Source organism: Chelon labrosus (genome assembly GCF_963514085.1).
Source record: "Chelon labrosus genome assembly, chromosome: 17".
Taxonomy (NCBI): Eukaryota; Metazoa; Chordata; class Actinopteri; order Mugiliformes; family Mugilidae; genus Chelon; species Chelon labrosus.
The window spans coordinates 22,393,355-22,413,296 of NC_140350.1; the positions used below are offsets into that span (position 1 = coordinate 22,393,355).

A 19,942-nucleotide genomic window follows, 5' to 3' on the forward strand; every position below is an offset into this window, starting at 1 on the left:
ACGCAAGTGCTACCGGTGGGTCTTCGGCTCAGCGGAGCGACGGCACTGTTGCTGATCCACCACCAGGAATCGCCGAGCAGCCGATAATTCTCCCTTTCCACCGGGACGCTACGAGAAGCCCCAGAACCCGAGCACCATGGCAGACAGAGACAATTTAGTATACCAGGCGAAACTCGCCGAGCAAGCGGAGCGATACGACGGTAAGGCTCCCGAGTAGATAACGGTCAATGCAGAATGCCTGAATGCCCCTCTTCCCACCTCAGTCTCCCTGCGCAGGGGGCTCCGAGACGCAGGTAAAAGCAGTTCACATGGATTTGATGGGTTAGAGGAGACAAAATGGCGGAGATTCCCCCAACCGAGGGGAACACTTAAAATATCAATTTTCACATTAAATGGAAAGGGCAGTTTGCTCGCCGGGGAAGCTTTTGTTTTCTCCGGCGACCGTTGACGTTAGTTACGCGGCGAGCTAAGCTAGTCCCCCCCCCTCCCCCCCCGTTAGCGTTAGTTAGCTAGCCACCTAGCTAATGCAGATTGCTAACTAGCTGGCTAGCCTTTCTTCAGCCCCGTCACGCGTCACGCCGGACTCCATTCAAAAAATACAGCGGCGTTGCGACCGTCCACACCCCGGCAAACATGACTTGCACCTTCTCAAAAATCTGCTTCATACACGACAACAGTCAGGTTTTGAAAAAGCAGTGAAAAAAATGTTCGAAAACGGCCGAATTTAATGCTAAAATACCGCCCTCTCCAAGTGTTTTGGTGGAACTTACCTGTCAGGCTAACTAACTAGCAGCTAATAGAAAAACACCATTTCTGGATATTAAAGGTCCTAATTTGCACTATACAAAGATTAATTGCAGTTGGTAATTGTGAAATTAGTAATGCCAACACAAGTACTAACATTAATGCTGAATAAAGAGTCCAGCGGAGTTTTTTAATATATATATATTTAGTCCAGATTTAGTACATTGCCATGAAATAGAGGCCTTTTAGTATGATTTTAGCATGATTTAATGCTTGTAGATCCCTATTTTAATTATATAAACTATGCACTGCAATATATATATTTATATATTAACTTCATTAAGACATTTTTTAAATAAATTTGGCCATATTTTATTTATTTATTTTGTATTTTTGCTGCTCTAATGGACTAACCTCTGCAGCTCTATTTGAAAGACTGCATTGCTTGTCTTTTGTGGTAGAGGAGTCTACAGAGGTATGCATTAATACATTTAGCCCTGATCAGAAACGATACCGTAGCCAATCTGAGCCTCCTTCCTGTCTGATAGTGACCGTTTTCCGTCTGCCTCGCAGCCTCTCCCCCATTAGCTATAAAAACAGTAGTATGCATCGTCACCGTGGCACCTTGAACCGTCCACTGTCCACTCAAGAGAGCTGTCACGGCTCAGTTTGTCTGATGAACTTGCCAAATGTTCGTTCTCGTGCTGCTGGTTGATTACAGCTGTATCTGTTAAGCGTCTTTACTTGTTCTCTGGTTTATAAACTCACAGTCCGGCACTAAATCTAAACTTCATGACCGTTGTAATGTTCATTTTAAGCTGGAAACAAGATCAGAAAGCTGGTGATTCAACTGTGTCATCAGTTTGGAGGATGTAGATTTGTGGCGCTGCTGAACTGGATTGAACTGAACACTCACACCAGGCGTAACATTATGACCACCTTCCTTCCTAATATTGTGTAGGTCTCCTTTGTGGTGACTCATCAGACGATGGACGTGGGCCTTCTGAGGGTGTCCTGTGGTGTCTGGTTACAGAATGCTGTTAGTGGGGGGGGTCCTTAGAGGGGAGGGGCCTCTGTGGATCATCCCACAGATACTTGATCAGTTTGGGATCTAGTGAATTATTTTTTAGTCGTTCCTAAAGTGTTTTTGTGTGTGTGTGTGTGTGTGTGTCTGTGTCAGGCTGCATCCTGCTGGGGATGGCTGCTACCACCAAGGAGTGTCATTGCTATGGGATGGGGGGGGGTGTCTGGTCTAGTCTGGTCTGGTCTAGGTGGGGACTACATGTCTAAGTAACGTCCACATGAATGAATGCCGAAAGTTTCCCAGAAGAACATCGAATGAGTCACAGGATGTTATTTACCTCTCCTGTCAGTGATCATAATGTTGTGGCTGATTGCTATAAACCACAACCTCAAAAACTTTCAGCACAGTTGAAACAACAACTCTCTGTTATTTTAAACTAATGGTCAATCCCACTTGCATTTGATTTCTCTAGTGTGCAAGTTTCTACGCCGTCATTTTATAATGAATTTCAGGGGTTAACGACGATATAAATAAACACCGTTGGAAGTATATTTTTAGTTTTTCTTTCTTGGCTGTTGTGGCTCATAATGTGTTTTCAGTTGAAGTGTGTGTGTGTGAGTGTGAGAGGAACATTCTGTCCAGGCATAAAACATCATAAGAACAGGTTACTGCAGTAGAGCGAGTCAGTCAACACTGAGTCAGTCGGTCGGTGTTGGGAGCAGTTACTAAATTATCTGCAGGAGTGATGCCACGTTTGGTTTCATGTGCATTTTTAAGCCCCCAAAATAAAGAATAAACTAAAATGGGACGGAGGAGTCCATCTACAGCGATGCATTGAAGCTGGTTGGCGCTGGATCGCACATTGACTTGTTTAATTTCACGGTGTCCCCGAGGTTATTGACGCCCGCTTTATTCCAGCTATTGATGAGTGATTGGGATCAGTTCGTTGGATATGAGGAGCTTTTAAAAGCTGAGGTCATTGAGTTGATCTGTGTGCAGTCCAGAGTGGAGAGAGAGAGGGTTGATCAAAGCGGCGTAGTGCTCCTCCTGGCGTCTAACCATTTATATCAGGTTTCACCAACATGCTGCTGTGGCCTTCTGCGGATAACACCCCGTCTGTGCCGTGGCGTTAAAGATTACTGCTGCTGTCTCCGACGCCGGGACGGGACAGCTCTTACGAACTGCACGCGGCGCGGCCGGTGTTGAATTTTCGGCAACGCACAAGAGTCACGACCGAATTAATCTTCGTTTTTTTTTTTTTTTTGCAACTGTTTGTCGCTGCCGCCTTTCACTCACCTGGAAATGTCTCACCTGCACAAAAAGCGCGTCTCCGAGGAACCGTTTCACTCTGCTAGCGATCACGTTGTTAGAGAGTTTTATTCCGTCGCTTCGCCTCTAGAGAAGAACGTTGAGCGTGACTCATCCTCAGCTTGAGCCACAGTTTTTGCTTTCCTCTGAGAGAGAGAGAGAGAGAGGCCTGCTATCGTCTCCTAGAAGTTATTGTTGTTGCATTTAAAACACTCTACATTTGAGAATAGTCTCGTATATCCCGAGAATGGCTTATAAAGATTATGACGTTTATTCGTAACAGCTGCAGAACAGGTTTAATTGAGGAGTTTATGCTCCTGCGAAGCTTCCTAAAACTAATTAAAGATGCTGTATATTGTGTCTCATTTATATAAAACCTCAGGGAAGCAGCTTATTGTTCTGATTAATTACTTGTTCACTGAAAACTGTCTGCTTTACCACCATCGTTCGCATCAAACCCGCACGGAAGATGTGCAATTTAAAAAAAGTCCCACAAAGATAAATCACATTCGATGTAGCTCAGCTGTCTGGTTCAGCGTCCTGGCTCAACTCCCGAGCGTCCACCATAGGTGTCCACAGGTGGTGAATGTCCGCATTAGGGGAGTTTGTACTTGGGCAGTGTCCCGGGCTAATAAAATACCGAGGGTGACAAAGCTTTCATGGCTCGGTGCTGAGGTTTAAATCCCGTGTTAATGGGGAGGAGGAGGACGACGTGCTCATTCTCAGTCGGTGAAGAATGTTCCCTGTAACCACCAAAATGTTAAAGGGAGTCGTTTTTTTTTTTTTTTTTGAATATCTTCACACATACCTCTCGTGGTTTTCTAGCCATGCAGATAGTTTTGGTCTCTTGAAACATCTGTCTGAGTGTGACAGAGGTGAGCGAGGCTTCGTTTGCGGAGCTCAGTTGCAGCATTTCTTCCCAGAAACAAGTGTCCCTGTTGCTCTAATCCACAGTCAACATGTTTTATTGGGACTTATTCTCCAGTTGAACGTTGTCAACCTAATATGGGTGCAAACAAACGCAGTAGATTAACGGTAACGCAGTAACACGATGGGAGATCTGCAGGCAGTGATGCTTTCATGGCGGTGGTATAAACGCTCGTCTGACAGAGCTCACAAACAGTAGTGAGAGATGGTGTTTTAACAATTTAGGATTGCGGTGAGTTGAGTCTGGATCTTTTGAGGAAAAATATTGCTATATCCAATAACTAAGCGCCTGCCAGTGTTTACTCTAACCTTAAACACAAGAGTTTGGAAACACTTTCTTTTTGTACTTTTATTCTCCCTGATCGTGATGATTGTAGCTGGATTCAGTCAAATAAATACGGCTGTCAAAGTTAATGTAGCATGGAGAGGCTAGCTCGTAGCTTGGCTGTGTTCTGTCCCGACAGAAAGGGGCTGATCATCCAACGGCATCTTTTCTTTTAAACACAGCGTTCAGTGCAGAGTAAAGTATTTGCACGCACCAGCATAAAATAAAACATAATAAGTCATGTGATATTGGTTTCTCTTCTGCTTTGTTTTCTTTTTGGTTTATGGCAGATCTAAAATAAATGACTACAAAAGATCAGGCTTGGCTAAGGTCTGATACCGATCTGATTATTTTCAAAATGCCTGGATTAGCTCCGATGTAGACCAGTATATCAAACAAACAAGTGCTCCACAGGTTAACAACTGGTTTTCACACAGTGTTCAGGTTGTTGCTAGCTTTTAGAGAGACTCCAGAAGCCCTGTCCTCATGTCGTCTTTCTCCCCCCGTGTCTCTCAGAAATGGTGGAGTCGATGAAGAGCGTGGCCAGCATGGACGTGGAGCTGACGGTGGAGGAGAGGAACCTGCTGTCCGTAGCGTACAAGAACGTGATCGGAGCCAGGAGAGCCTCCTGGAGGATAATCAGCAGCCTCGAACAGAAAGAAGAGAACAAAGGCGGCGAGGACAAACTAAAGATGATCCGGGAATACAGGAAAACGGTCAGAACCGAAACCTAATAACTGTCACAGCTTCTTATTTTACGTTTGGTGAGAACCTCGAGTGCCACTAGTCCAGTTTTTCTAGATGCTTTAGCAAACTTTTTAATTTCTCCCAACGACACTTGTTTCCTTTTCTAGGACACATAGTCTTACAGGGGTGTCATGGTTGATACTGACCCCAGATCTGACATAATCTGAGACACTTGACACCCTTTTCAGTGATAAATACTTCTAGTGGGAGCTCCCTTGTGTGTCTGCCCCCACTGAACTGTTGGCTGGTGTGGGCGTAGACGGACACGCTGTCCTTCAGATGTCTCCAAATGATCTCAGCCGACTCCTATCAAATCAGGGTGTTCCTTTTTAACGCTCAGAAGCTCAATCTGGGTCCAGCCCTTGGAATAATTCACTGACCGGCAGTGTTTTTTGTGTTTTTGTTTTTATCTGCAGGTTGAGAAAGAGCTGAAATCAATCTGCAATGACATTCTGGATGTACTGGACAAGCACCTCATCTTAGCTGCTACCACGGGAGAATCTAAGGTTTTCTACTACAAAATGTAAGCATCCAAGGTCGTGATGTACAGCAGGCTAGTGTGAACTTATTTTATATTTGAGGTGTAGTGCTTCCTAAACGGATTCACTGACCCGCTCCTATTTAGAGCAGCACAGAGTCGTCCCGTTTTAAAAAAACTAAAGGTTGAGGTGAAGCTGAAGGTCTGGTGGCTGTGGAGGGGGGGAGTCCTGCTATCCGACATGCCTTTCTGTTCCTTGGAAGGAGTGCGCAGTACTTCTCTTAAATAAATAAACAGATTTTTGGTCCGCGCTTCGTTTAAGCTGCCCACGAACAGACGGATCTCTAAAACGCTGGTTAATTGTCCAGTTTACCGTAGAAGTCGTTTGCTCTGTGCTGTCGAGCCTGAAGATGCTGAACAGCCTCATAAATGGACTTTACAGCCTCTAAAACGTCTAGATGTTTTTTTTTTTTGTGTGTTCACTTCCTTATAATGCCACCAACTAACAACTATAGTGTATATACGACTCAGTTGCCTGTTCGTTATGTACACTAGTGAAAACGAAAGCACTCTGACTTAATAGTCGTGCAGTAAATCTTATCTTTATGAAGGTTCTGGCGTTCAGCGTTTGTTTAAAAGAGCGATTGATTGATTTCATTTTGGAGCCTATTGAATTGTATTGTGTTGTATTGACACAGGTTTTGATTATTTTGCCAACCTCATCTTAGTCAATCCAGTTTAACAGCACCACACCTATTACCTCAACAGGCTCGGTGGAGGATTTAGTGCAGGGCTGTTTTATTATAGTGCATTTATTGTCACTTCATGAACTGGTACCATAATCTCTTCAATGTTACCAAAAAAAACCAAACCCTCCTAGCTTGTTTTATTTTAAAATGAACCTCTGAGTGTGTTTCATGTAATGTTTAAGTGTCAGTCTCTGTAATAGTTCATGTATTTGGGGCGTTTGAATCAGCACCTCTGGTTTGTTTGGATTTGTCAAATGTAATTTCATCCATCAGTGCCCTGAACTCTTTCCTGTTTTGTTTTTCCCCCAGTCTTGTGTTTGTGTGAAAGCTGATACCTGTGTGACCTTTCCGTTTCCCCCTCTCAGGAAGGGAGATTACCACAGGTACCTGGCAGAGTTCGCCACAGGCAACGACAGGAAGGAGGCGGCCGAGAACAGTCTGGTCGCGTACAAAGCTGCGAGCGACATCGCCATGATCGAACTCCCTCCGACGCACCCCATTCGTCTGGGACTGGCCCTTAACTTTTCAGTTTTCTATTATGAAATCCTCAACTCGCCAGACCGCGCTTGCAGGTGAGCGTTTGTTGTCCTGTTCTGACATTTCCTCTGTGGACGTAGCCCAAACACTAGTCGACGCTGTGTCTCTTTTGCCCGTCGTGTTAATTTTTGTTTCTGCTTCCTGCTTCACTTTCAACAATATTTCAAAATATCTGTATCTCTAAACGTCCTCAGTTAACCTTACCGATTCTTTATTGATCCAAAACAATCAATTGAAAAAATTGCGCAGATGGTGAAGCAGCCAGAAATACTAAAGCGGAAACACGCTACTACCAAGCGGACCAATCACAGTCATCAAATCCAGAACCAGTAGATTTAAAAAACGGCTTCTACCCTGAAGCCGTCAAATCCCTCACACTTCTTATTCAGTTACTCAAAATTGAGTTTAAACTAATTGTTTCTTGGTATGAAGCGTTTAATAGCACCAGACTTATCAAATAAGCTTCCACCAGGACCGTAGTGCACTGAACCACTTTATCACTGTGATGGTATGGCGTACACATTTGCTCTCGTCCACCTACTGGCAGATGTTTTAAGCAAAAAAAAGCTTTGGCTTTAGCCAGGGGTGTCCAAACTATAGACATATATACATAGACGCCTCATTGAGCGCTGGACCGTACGTCAACGTCGCCGCCATATTGGAGGAGGCAGCTCTGTCCCGCGAACCAGTACGAGTCAATGGAGTGAACTTTATTAAGCGTCTTCTACAAAGTGCTGTAAACATTTACACATTCACACACAAACGTATAAATTCAGGGAACCGATAGGCGTCTGTAACATTAACTACTCAGAATATTACAGACGTTGTTTTTGGTTCCTATCGGTTCCCTGAATATATACGTTAATGTGTGAATGTGTAAATGAGAAGCATTAACTTACAGCACTTTGTAGAAGACGCTTAATAAAGTTCACTCCATCGACTCGTGCTGGTTCGCGGGACAGAGCTGCCTCCTCCAATATGGCGGCGACGCTGACGTATCGCAACAACGGGCCAACCCGCTCAATGAGGCGTCTATGGTCCAAACTATGGCCCTCAGGGAAACTGCAGCCCCTGGTTCTTTTTTTTTTAATTGGCGTGCAGCAAATGGCGCCTCCACAGATGGAACATAAGTCAGAATAAATGTAAATATCTGAGCAATAGATAAGTGATTTACAACGTTTGGTAAATTAAATCCACACGTTTTAAAATTAGTTTCTCACACCTTCAGCACGCTGTCCTCTTGTCATGTGACCGCATTGTCCTCTCCATTGATTGACAGGTTGGCGAAGGAGGCGTTCGACAACGCCATCGCAGAACTGGATACACTGAGTGAGGAAAGCTATAAGGACTCAACACTTATCATGCAGTTGCTACGTGACAACTTGACACTATGGACCTCAGACGTGCAGGGAGACGGTGAGACAACCATTCCTCCCATCTGCTACGACTGTCTCTGATGATATGTCCACCACTGATGACATTAGTAGTTGTATTTAACATATTTAGTTACCGAAATAGGAACCTAAATCAGAATAACCCGAGGTTTTCTCTAACCTTTCCTCTGAGCACAGCAGTTTCTCATTCCCTCTTCCCGGTCTCCGTACTCACCCACTGCTCTAACTCTTCATTCCTCTATAGATTCTTAAGGACAGCCCTCTTCTTCCCCTCTTCTCCGTTATAGAAGTGTATTTTGTAAGTCATTGCTCCCATCTTGGGCTTTTTCTTTCTGTCTTCACCACGCTAACGTCCCTCACCCGCCTCGTCGCAGCACCATGTCACAGCCTTTCGAGGATTACAGAGCTGGAATATAGATCTGATTTGGACCACTTCACCTTCCACCTCTTACTCTGCACATGTTGAACTCGAGTGTTGTGTGTTTTAGTGTCTCGACGGTGTCTGCAAGTCGGTAAAAGCTTAAATCTCGCGAGGCTGTGTTAAATTCTCACTGGGAAGGCTGATTAGAGTTTGTGGTTATGAGACGGGACGTCGTGTTCGGGCTGTAAGTCGTGAGAACGCCACTTTTTCTAGATGTCGGTGAGGCTAACAGTTAGCAAGCTAACCACCAGGTAACTTAATGTAAGAAAAGCAAACGTAATGGAAGGATGAGCTGTCTTTTCCTCTGACTTATAACGATTAAAACGCTGACTAAATTTGTACAGATTCAAAAGCAGAACTCTTGGACCTAACTGAACAGATGTGGCGTTCATTCATTCAACATTTCTTGGTCAACACAACCACATTTAAAGGCTCTCAGTTAATCTGTTTACATCTAGTAAACCAGTTTAAGCTCTGATGATTTATAACAACCTGACAACCACCTGGAGTCTAAATTTATGTTAAGTCTTTCATTATTAAATAGCTTGTGTCATTTAGTAGGGGTGTCCCGATTAGGGTTTTTTTTTTGCCTCCAGATCCAGATTTTTCTTTTGGTGTTGAATCAAGTTGTTAATATATCCACACACACACACACACACACACACACACACAGATATATATATATATAATTTACAAATTTCTGTCTGAGTGACTTAATTTTTCACAGTAAATGGATCGGGACAGTCCTATATGTTAAAGTTGATTCACACTAGTTGGTCTTAATGAACCGTTTAGCTCTTTTTTTAATTATTATTATTTATTTTTATTAGTCTCGTATACAGAGCCGAAGTCCCGCCCCCTCTACTTCCGGGTCATGGGACCTATCTTTCGAAAAAATATGAACGGCAGTCTATGGAGAGATCATAATTATTTTCTGGTCCCGTTCGAATCGTGGCATGAATTTCACATATGATGTGTGTGAATTTAAAAGATAATTTTTCACGTCAAGAGATAAATTATTTGACGTAAATAAGCTGAACAACATTAGGTTTTGTATGAGATCGCTTAGTGAACTACATCTCTCTAGAGATCCCTAGAGAACTATGGCTGTCTCCTTGTTGAGCTTTACCGTCTTCTTCCAGGACGAAGGCAGAAGCATCAAACGAGGTGAAAGTCATTATAAATCGGGTCATGTCGAGAGCTGTAGTTACACGAAGGGAGTTTTGGTCGGTTCTGTACGCGCCAGCATGCGGGACTTGTAGTTCGTTTAATTACGTATTTTCCATAGCGTTTTACTGAACTATCTTGCGACAAACTGTGACATTCTTGACATGTAAAATCATTTTTTATTCTGAAAAACAACATATGTATAATCCAAGGCACAAGTCGATCGGGACCAGAAAATAATTTATCTTTCGCCATAGACTGCCGTTCATATTTTTTCGAAAGATAGGTCCCATGGCCCGGAAGTAGAGGGGGCGGGACTTCGGCTCTCTATAGTTAAAGTTGACAAGAGCAGTTAATTTATGTCAGTTTCATAGCCGACATTAATTAAAAGAAACTTAAGTCTTGCTGCTGCTGCTGCCAAAGATCGGTTCTGAGTGAAAAGACATCAAGAACCAACTGTTCTCTTAGGTCAATCCAGATATTTCCCAAATGCACATTTTTAGCTTGTTAAACGCCAACACACGCTTATTTAATCAAGGTTATTAATTAGACCAGCCACCAGGTTTTCGTCGTGATTCTGAACAACTCTTTAAAAATGTCCCCGTGAGTTTTTTACCAGCCTCGATCTAATGGAAGATGTTGAATTTAACTTAAAACCACACGACTGACTCCAGACTTAAACTGAACTGGCTTGTGGACACCCCCTGCTTCTGATCTTTAAGAGTGTTGCAACGCTCCAAACTGCATGTGAGGCCACTGCTCCGTCTCCTGCGGCGTTCTCACGTCCCCCCCGGTTAGCTCCGGCGCTAACGAGCACCGCTTCCATTTTAACCATGATGGATTCTCAAGCCCTTTTGTTGTTTGTGCCTCTTAATTCTTCATCACACGGATGGCTGTGCTGTCTCCATGGCAACCCTCTGAGCAACCAGTCCTACAGGTTCACACACAAGGCACTTTTATTTATTTATTTATTTTTTTTTTTTTACCCCCTTTAGTAAATCTGTCCACGGCTTGTTGTGGAGACACTGAGAGTTAACTCTTTCTCACTCTGCTGCACGTCGACATGGCCTGTGATTAACGCTGCTTGTTTAATGTGGAGGTATTTTTAGCGCCGCTGACGGATAAACACGTTTATGAAGCTAAGATAGCCGCGCACTCCTTCTTTTGGAGACGTCTAACTCTTTGAGATTAGCATTTTTATTGCATTTTTTTCAAGCTGCATGTGTGTATTTGTGGTAAAACACATCCCGTGTTATTATCTTGTCAGCACCTTCCTCTTGGCCTTGGCCTCAACTTATTTTCATATTACTGCTTCTACACTCTAAAAAGGACAGCTTTTAATTTTGGTGAACATGCATTCGTCTGTTTTAAACGGGTTATTTTGGTGATTTTCTGTTTAAAAAGTCATAAAAAGTCTAAATCCAACAATGAACTGATCCTCTTATTATCTCTGTATTAATTTGATGAATGTAGGCGCTATAACTGATTTAAAAACCTCTTCACACACTAATAAAAGTGACCAGGTTTATTAGTTTGATCATTTCATTGTTGGTTTCTGACTTTTCGGGGGATTTGATTATTTTTTTAAGACGAAAAGTTGAGAAAAATCACCTTTAATTGACGCCTTGGTGTCCTTCTGATTGGTCCAACCAGAAGACCCTGACATGACTATTGTTTGTCCCACCTAGCAACGGTATTATTGGAAGATGGGGGACTAATCAGAAGGACAATATTGTCAGGACTGACTGTGGCCTTGGTGGGACGGGACAGGAGAGTTCCCACTGTCCTCTGAGACACCAAGTCCCCTTTTTGTTCTCCGTAATGGCCCCTTTAAATCAAGTGTAACTCTAACAGCAAAGATTAGCGACTTGTTCTTGAGTCCAGAGTTGCATTGTGACTCCTGTTGAGGGACTTAAACGTCTGGATGTTTCTGTGTCTTTCAGCTTTAATTAACGGTAATCATCGGTTTACCTCCTGCTGTTCACTGATCTATTTGGCGCTAACACCTGACTGATTGTTATTTTGTCTTCATCTCAGGTGAAGAACAGAACAAAGAAGCACTGCAAGATGCGGAGGAAGAGGCCCAGTGAGACTGAACAACACAAGACAAGCCCTCCTTCTTCTTCCTCCTCCTCCTCCTCTTCTTCCTCCTCTCTTCCCAGCACTAGCTCCTGTCCCCAGCCAACATTTTCAGCTGGGTTTATACTACAGCCCACTCTCTCTTTCTCTACCTTTTCCTCCATTTTCTTACCTATCCCTTTCTCCTCGTATGCACGTTCTTTCCCAGTCCCCCCTCAGGACCCGCTCGGGTCTTCGTCCCCCCCCCCCCCCCCTGATTTTTGACGACTTTTTTTGTTCTTTTTTTGCAAGCCTGTACCCTTTAAAAGGTCCACGTCCTATTTCACTGTTTTTACTTTGCTGTATCACCTGTTGCCAAGTACGCTCGCCTGTATTTGTAACACACACATATGCAAAGAGTTTATTTAAAAAGCCGATACTTTGCTGTTTTCCCTGTGTATGTGTGTTTATGAATAATATCTTGTCCATGCTTCTTCTTCTTCTTCTTCTTCTTCTTCTAGCAGCAGCAGCAGCAGCGGTGGAAGGTTTAAAAAAGGGACGCGTTAAAGCTTTTAGGAAGAACTAAGTGCCCTGTTTACTTTGTGGTTACCAAACCTGCTCCTTCAGCTCCATCAGTATTTTATTTTATTATTTTTTTTTCTAACGACAAACATCCGAATGTCCCCCTTCTCCGAGCATCACTCTGACCTCTACTCCCGTCCACTCTCGGACCAAGTATTGTGCTGCGAGGCTTTAGCGCTTTTTGCTAATGGCAGATAGTTAGGTAATGGCTTTTTAACAGACAACATGTGCGTGGGAGGGGAATGCTCAACACTCTCTGATTGTAATGTAATGCAGTTTTGCATTGACACTATATAAAAAAACAGTTTGGAAACTAGAGGCCTGCTGTATCTTTACTCTCCTCCCCCCTCCCCTCCGCCCTCTGCCCCGACTCTCTACCCTCTCATTTCCTCTCTTCCTTCTGTTCAGTATGTGTAACGTGAATCTGATTTGTACTACTGGATATTCTCACCGGAGCCACAAGTACCATCTGTATTCTTACTGAAACACAGCATGGAATTAACATTAAACTTCAAATGTTAAAGTAACCTGCCTGAGGTGTTGTCCTTTTCTTCCTCTTGTTGTTTTGACAGTTTTTTAACACTAGAGGGCAGCGATGGTTAGCAGCGCGGCGATTAGTGCCATTTCCTTAAGGCCTGTTAGCGGTGAGGGAAGAAATGCACATTAAAACCAACAAAAACCTAAAAATAAACAAGTGTTATAAGCTAAATTTGAACTATTTTAAAGCTACTAAGATAAGCATTAATTTCAGAGACAACCGGCCCATGTGACTGATAATAAACACTAAATTTGTAGCTTGGTAGATTAGGTCTCATAAGATGATTAACTGGATATAAAAGGACGATACATTAGTTGTTTTTTTTTGGGTAAACTTTTGGATAATTGTGCATCAGAGCCACAAACTGTTTTCATTTAAATAAGACCCATCTAACTGAAGAAGTACTAAGTTTTGAAATGCAATAAGGGTTTCATACAAATAAGTTTTGTGACGATTAACAAGCCAGTAAAGTTGGGAAACTCCAAAATAAAAAAATCTATCCCACATTTGGATCCAACACTGAATTTGTGTGGAGTACGAGTCCCAAGTGACCAAGTAGCAGGTACTGGAGTAAATACACAAATTAAATTCCTCCGCTTTTTGTTTTTAAAAATTCACTTTTAACATATAAATATCGACATGACCTCTGGAACATGGAGTCAAGTTGATAGAACAATCCTGTAAAAAGGCTTATATATAAGAATATTTTAAATTGGCTCCATTTATTTTGACTGCTTTTGTATTTCCTAATCAAAATATTTTTATCTCACTCCCTAGTCCAGGGGTGTCAAATGTAATATTGCCTGTGGGATGAATTTGGAAAGTTATCAGTAAAATTGCCACCTATACCTAACTAAACAATAGATGGCAGCAATGTGCTGAAATTACAGTTATTTTTCTTTTACAAAACATTTTCTTTTAAAGGAAAGTTCATTAAATATAAATATTTTCATAACGTACTTGCACTAAAACAAAGGTACACTAGTAACGGTCCAGCACAAAGTCTCACCTTCATGACTGTTTTAATGTTCAGTTTATGTTGAATCAGACTCAGAAAGGTGGAGATTCAACTGGAGGATCATTCTGGAGGCTGTAGTTTGTTAAACTGAATTAAAACACGGTGTCTCTGTTATTTAGCCTATCCCACTGACTAAGATTTAGTGCAGGACCGTTATATTAAAATGCATTTATTCTCACTAGTGTCCCTAATGAACTGTCAGGTGAATTTACAGATATTTCATGCCCTTAAACTGAGCCACAGCTGAACACATTTAGGTCCGTGTGGCACCAGTACTGGGTTAATTACCACTTATTTTGTTTTTCACACAGTATTTATTTAATTATTTAACCAAACACTACATGTCACTACATCTTGTTTCTACTCTATAGTGAAATATAATAAGAGCTAGCATTAATTCTAACATTTAGTAACCACACCATGTTTGAATTTTAGTATTTTCTACAGATTGTTACTTGGCAAATTATTTTAAATCCATATCATGTTAATCATGCCCTGTCAAATAAAGACAATATTCCAATAATAATAATAATGATAACAATAATAATAAAAAAAAAATAATAAGGATAACGATAATGTTCTTAGATTTGAGAAGTAAATAAACTGAGGTACGTTTACTCAAGCACTGTTCTTACAGATCACAGATTTTTGAGGTGGTTTACAGGAGTATTCACATTTTATGACAATTGCTTTATTTTTGTGGTTTAATAAAGTATATCCAAGTCTAATTTAAGTCTAAGTCTTTATAATTGTTCTCAATGATGCAGAAGTACTTTTATCTCCTATCTCTTCATTTTACTTGATACTTGAAAAAAAAGTTTCAAAAACTATGGATTTTGTGCTGTGTGAATCCACCGAAGTTTAGATGAAATGACAAGTTAATTGACAATAAATAGCTCTGATTCACAAAATAAGTTTTTTTTTTTTTAATGTTTTAACTATATTTCTGAGGTTGTGAGGAGCATTTCCTGATTTCCTGGATTTCTATTTTTTAACAACTGCACATTATTATCATTTATGTCTGCCTAATAATTACTTCAGCCACAGTGACTGGCTAAACCAAGCACATTTATATTTATTTTAATGTTGTTAAATTCACACTAATACCCTCAAATAAATAAATTGAGGATTGAAACTGATATGATGTTTCAATCCTTTATGCAAATACACAAGAATTATTTGCATCCTTATAGTTCAAAATATCGTTTTAATAATATTTTTTAAAAATATATTTATTACTATACATTTTTCACAGACCTGATATTTTCAAACATGTAAAAAAAAAAATATATATATTACACACACACATATATATTTAATTTTTATTTATTTTTTACACACACACATATATATTTATATTGTTTTTTAAATATAATTTTTAAATATATTTTTTTATTTAATTTTTTTTTTATTGTTTTTTACGGAAGCGTATTGCTGCCACACTGTAGAAAAAAAAGGCTCAATATTATGTAATTACATGAAAGTTTCTTGTTATAACATGATATTTTTCACGTTTTAACATGATAAGTATCACGTTTTAACATGATAAGTATCACGTTATTACATGAAATTATCATGTTATTTCATGAAATTATCACGTTATTTCATGATAATGATATTTTCATGTTATAACGTGAAAATATCATGTTATTTCGAGATAAAATATTTTCACGTTTTTACATGAAATGATCACGTTATTTCATGATAATGATATTTTCACGTTATAACGTGAAAATATATCTTGAAATAACATGATATTTTCACGTTATAACATGAAAATATCATTATCATGAAATAACGTGATCATTTCATGTAATAACGTGATAATTTCACGAAATAACGTGATACTTATCTTGTTAAAACGTGAAAAATATCATGTTATAACAAGAAACTTTCATGTAATTACATAATATTGAGCCTTTTTTTTTTCTACAGTGTGGCAGCAATACTCTTCCGTAGTTTTTAGCGGCATTCGCGCCTGTTTCCGGTTATAAACAAAGATGGCGGCCAAACGGCCAAACACTGAATAATTTCTAATCGGAACTATCCGATTATCATTAAATGGTCTAAAATAATATATACTTTTTTCCAGTTATGTAGAATAAACACTGAGAATTCTGTAAATAGTTTTATAACTTTACGAGTTTTTAAATTTGCTTTTTAAAACGTGTTTACGTACAGTTACCTGTTAGCTAAATGTATGCTAATGCCTGAGGGAGAACAAACTTGGGCTTGGCTAACTCAGTGCTAACTCTTGTTTGCTAAATTCAGCTAATTGTTTCTTGTGTAGCGGGCATTACCGAGTCAATATAATCACTTCTGATTAATGCTATGAATTCTGGAACAGCACAGACAACACTTAACTAAAATTTAAAATACAAAAGCGCGTTCCTACCTCTCCAGGAGACCTGCTTGTTGTTGTTGTCCTGATACGCATGCGCCCAGGTCCTGTTGCGCCTGCGCAACGTGGAAAATTCAGCTTGCAGTGACACATTGTGACCACAGGGGTCGCTATTATGCAAATGTACATAGTCACAGTGGAAAACAAGTCATCCGAACAAGATGTATGCTAGATTATGAAACTTCATCCTTTAAGAGACAATAATCTGAGTTTAGCATGGAGGCTAAAATCCATCAGCATCCTATCAGCATATCTAATCTATCTGTCCCAAAAAATCAAACTGTAAAAGCAGTTTTCTTTTTTTTTTTTTCTGCCAGGAAGTTTGATAATTAGATGTGAAAGGTGAGTTACCTGACTTTGTAAGTCAATGCATCATTCTGCTAGCAGGAATGTAAAACAAAACAGCCAATAACGACACGGCACGTTGAAATTTGAAATTCGTTTTTACTTAAAAAAGATCAAAATAAAGATGTACAATTGAAATCAAAGTAAAACGCCATATTACACTTCAGCTCTAAAGACAGATGGCAGGACAAGAAGAAGAAGAAGAAGAAGAAGAATGACCTGAACTATTTCAGCTGGTTTCTCTGCTGCAGGCTTTCCCCCTCTCCGTCCAGCTACAGCATGAGCAAGGGAATAAAACAAAATCCTTTCACCAACACCGTCACTGGGCTGGTGTACGCTGAAGATGTGGCGTCTCATTTCTTTTTTTAATATATATATATATATTCTCCCTATTGCAGATTGTCCTTCCACGTCCAGAGGAGATGAGGACACTTCAGTCAGCCAGACTGGAGCGAGTACATTTCCGCTATGGTGTGTCCAGCCTCCCTGGAGGATCCACAGTGATTCAGTAAAGGACAGGGCTCTAAATCACTGACCCGACACACGAACAAGCGTCTTCAGCAGCTCTGACCAGAAAACAGCACTTTTTTAAATTAACATACAGTGAAGAGAAGTGGTCAAATTTTTGCGTCGTGTCTCCACACATGATGATTCTCTAAAAGATCTAGACGTTTAAAACCAGGAGACAGACAAGTTCTTTTCTTCTTTTTTTTTTAAATCTCAGTACAAAAAAATAGATCAAAGAATGAAAAAAATAGTTCTAATCTGACAGCAGAAACTTGGATTTATTTATTTATTTATTTATAAAGCTCTACTCGTGAGCAACTCTGGGTCTACACAGTGAGGGTTGTGGTTTAAGGGTTGGGTTGAGCTAGTTAACATTCATCCGTTATTGAATATATTTATTAATTTCCCGTACGTAGCAGGTATCAGAATATTTGGCCAGTCGATACCCCTCTTCACATTAAGAGTTTGATTATTATACAGTTACACACATTTTTTATTTTATTTTTATTGTTTTAAACACTCCTTCCAACGTCCCGTTTTTTTTTTCATTATTGCGATGGATTAAAATCTTTAAAGATGATTTACAAAAAAAGAACCGTCGTGTCTGTCTGTCCACTACAATATCTGCTATGTACATGTGTTTAAAAAGCAAGCACAGTTGTCCCTATGTACAGCTAAAGATTTCATTTTCTTTTTGTTTTTTAATCACGGAATATACATATTTACTTATGTTCACAGCTTTTCTATGTTTGCTCATATATTCAGTATCAATAGATTCTATTAGTTTTTGTTTTTTACAAATATTTTTTCGTCGTATCGTCGTGGCGCCGGGGCGGCAGCGGCCTTCCCCAGCGTTGATATCCGGCGAGATAGTAGTTGTGTCTCTTGTAACTGCTGCTCATGTCTCGTGTAGCAAATACTATTCAGTTTGAAAACAATCTTGATTGTGTTTTTATGTTTTTTGTTTTTCTCTAACCCCCCCCCCCAATCTCTCCCAATTCACAGCAATCCAAGAAAAAAGACAAAAAAGAAAAGCACAGTTTTTGAGTTTCAAGTTTACAGTTTTCTGGTCTTCGTCTTTTATCATATATAATGATATTATTCATTTCCTTCTCCGTCTGCCACTGGAAATGTCTCCAGTGGGTTTTCATGAACAAATGCTTTCCGTGTGGCTGCACAGTAAAAAAAATAATAAATAAAAAGAATAAAGAAAAATTGAGATTGTTCTGCCTCTCTGTTTTCCACAGATTTCTGAGAGGAGTCGCCGAGCAAACTCCCCTGACCTCTTAACGGTGGGATTTGTTGTCCTGTGGCGCCCCACTGGAGGAGACCTGCTTGGCCGCGTCGTCAATCCTGTTTCTTTGTGGTTCGGTTTCCGGTCGTGGGCGGTGTGTGATTATTATTTTGTTATTGTAATTATTGGAATTAAGGCACTTGAGAGGTTTTTGGTTTTCACGGGAGCTCAGAGGAGACCAGGGCGAGGCCGGAGCTCTGGCGGATGGGAGGCCCGGCGTGGACGGCCTTGGGACAGTCGGGCGTCAGCACCCGTCCGTTCTCCCCAACGCTGCCCGTGATGGACAGGCGGGCCTTGTTCCTCATGGCTTCTGTAAATGTTAGCTGAGGAGAGAAATAAAAAGAGACGGGTTTGTGCACGGAGCGGGTGGAAACGAGGAAGAAAAAAAACCTGGACTGATGCAGATTGGAGCTTTAGGATGCATGGCAATTTAAACAAGAGGAATTAATCATCTAGGAAGCTTGAAGAAAAAGGAGGTATCGTGTCTTACAGAGACCTTGCAGGCTAACAAACTCAACCAGAGATAGTAGGACTTGGGTAAGTATGCTGTGAGTAATGCTTTTAGTAGTAATTGTTGCATAAAGAGTAAAAAAGATCTATACATTAAGGTTTAGTCTTTATTCCTCCATTAAATATGAGATTATTTTGCTGTTATTCTGCGAGCAATGTACTTATGAATCAAATATAATCTATAATTCTGCCTTTCCAGATCTACTAACGTCCAACTCTCATCCTCATCGTCTAAATCAAAGTTTCTGTCGTCCATCCACAGCTACCTCACCATCACTTAGGGCATAGATTCTCAACCGGGGGTCTGCGGACCCCTAGTGGTCCGTGGTGTAATTGCAAGGGGTCCGTGAAAATAAAATATCTTTTAAAAAAGATCCTGTGACATTTATAGAAATAGCATTATTTTATTTAAATGCGACTGAGACACAACTGAAAGCTCATGTTTGCCTCAAAGAGTGAATAAATACCATAATGCAATTTAAAATGTAGTTTCTGCTGTTAATATCAAATTGCACCGCCACCCCCCAGATCGGGTGGTGTTTCCTCAGGGTCGATTAAAAATATGCAGGGGGTCCAGGACCCAAAAAAAGGTTGAGAACCACTGACTTAGGGACTATGAGCAAGTTTCTTATTATCATCTCAGTTAAACTGTCACGCATTTTCTCATTTCTGAACTTCCACATACGCAGAAGTGCCACTAGAGGTCGGCATAAACAAGATTTAAAGCTGAGCTGCTTTTTAAAGGAAGCGAGTTTTTTTGTTTCAGCTCTGGCTCGCAGGTTGTCGGTTCAAACCCTGGAAGGACCGTCCTGAAAGACACTGAACCGAAGCTGAGCAATCTATATAAGAGCAAACCGTTATTAATATA

At 40.6% G+C, this 19,942-nt stretch overlaps 2 protein-coding genes across 3 annotated transcripts in view; one reads left to right on the forward strand and one right to left on the reverse strand.

The window, feature by feature from the left end:
- Window position 1: 1 nt before the first annotated feature.
- Window positions 2-13,004, forward strand: LOC311502491 (14-3-3 protein epsilon). Its single transcript, XM_084564735.1, has 6 exons — window positions 2-200; window positions 4,845-5,044; window positions 5,492-5,598; window positions 6,668-6,874; window positions 8,119-8,255; window positions 11,859-13,004. Exons 1-6 carry the CDS (start codon window positions 137-139, stop codon window positions 11,909-11,911), a joined length of 768 nt encoding a protein of 255 aa, XP_084420861.1. The 5' UTR covers window positions 2-136; the 3' UTR covers window positions 11,912-13,004.
- A 5,442-nt stretch (window positions 13,005-18,446) lies between these two features.
- LOC311502426 (glutamate receptor 4) overlaps window positions 18,447-19,942 on the reverse strand; it is a gene marked incomplete at its 3' end in the record, with an annotated part of 134,472 nt that continues 132,976 nt past the window's right edge. For both annotated transcript variants that reach the window (XM_084564640.1, XM_084564639.1), the window contains exon 16: window positions 18,447-18,887. In XM_084564640.1, coding sequence (XP_084420766.1) covers window positions 18,723-18,887 — 165 coding nt within the window. The remainder of the gene's footprint in view (window positions 18,888-19,942) is intronic.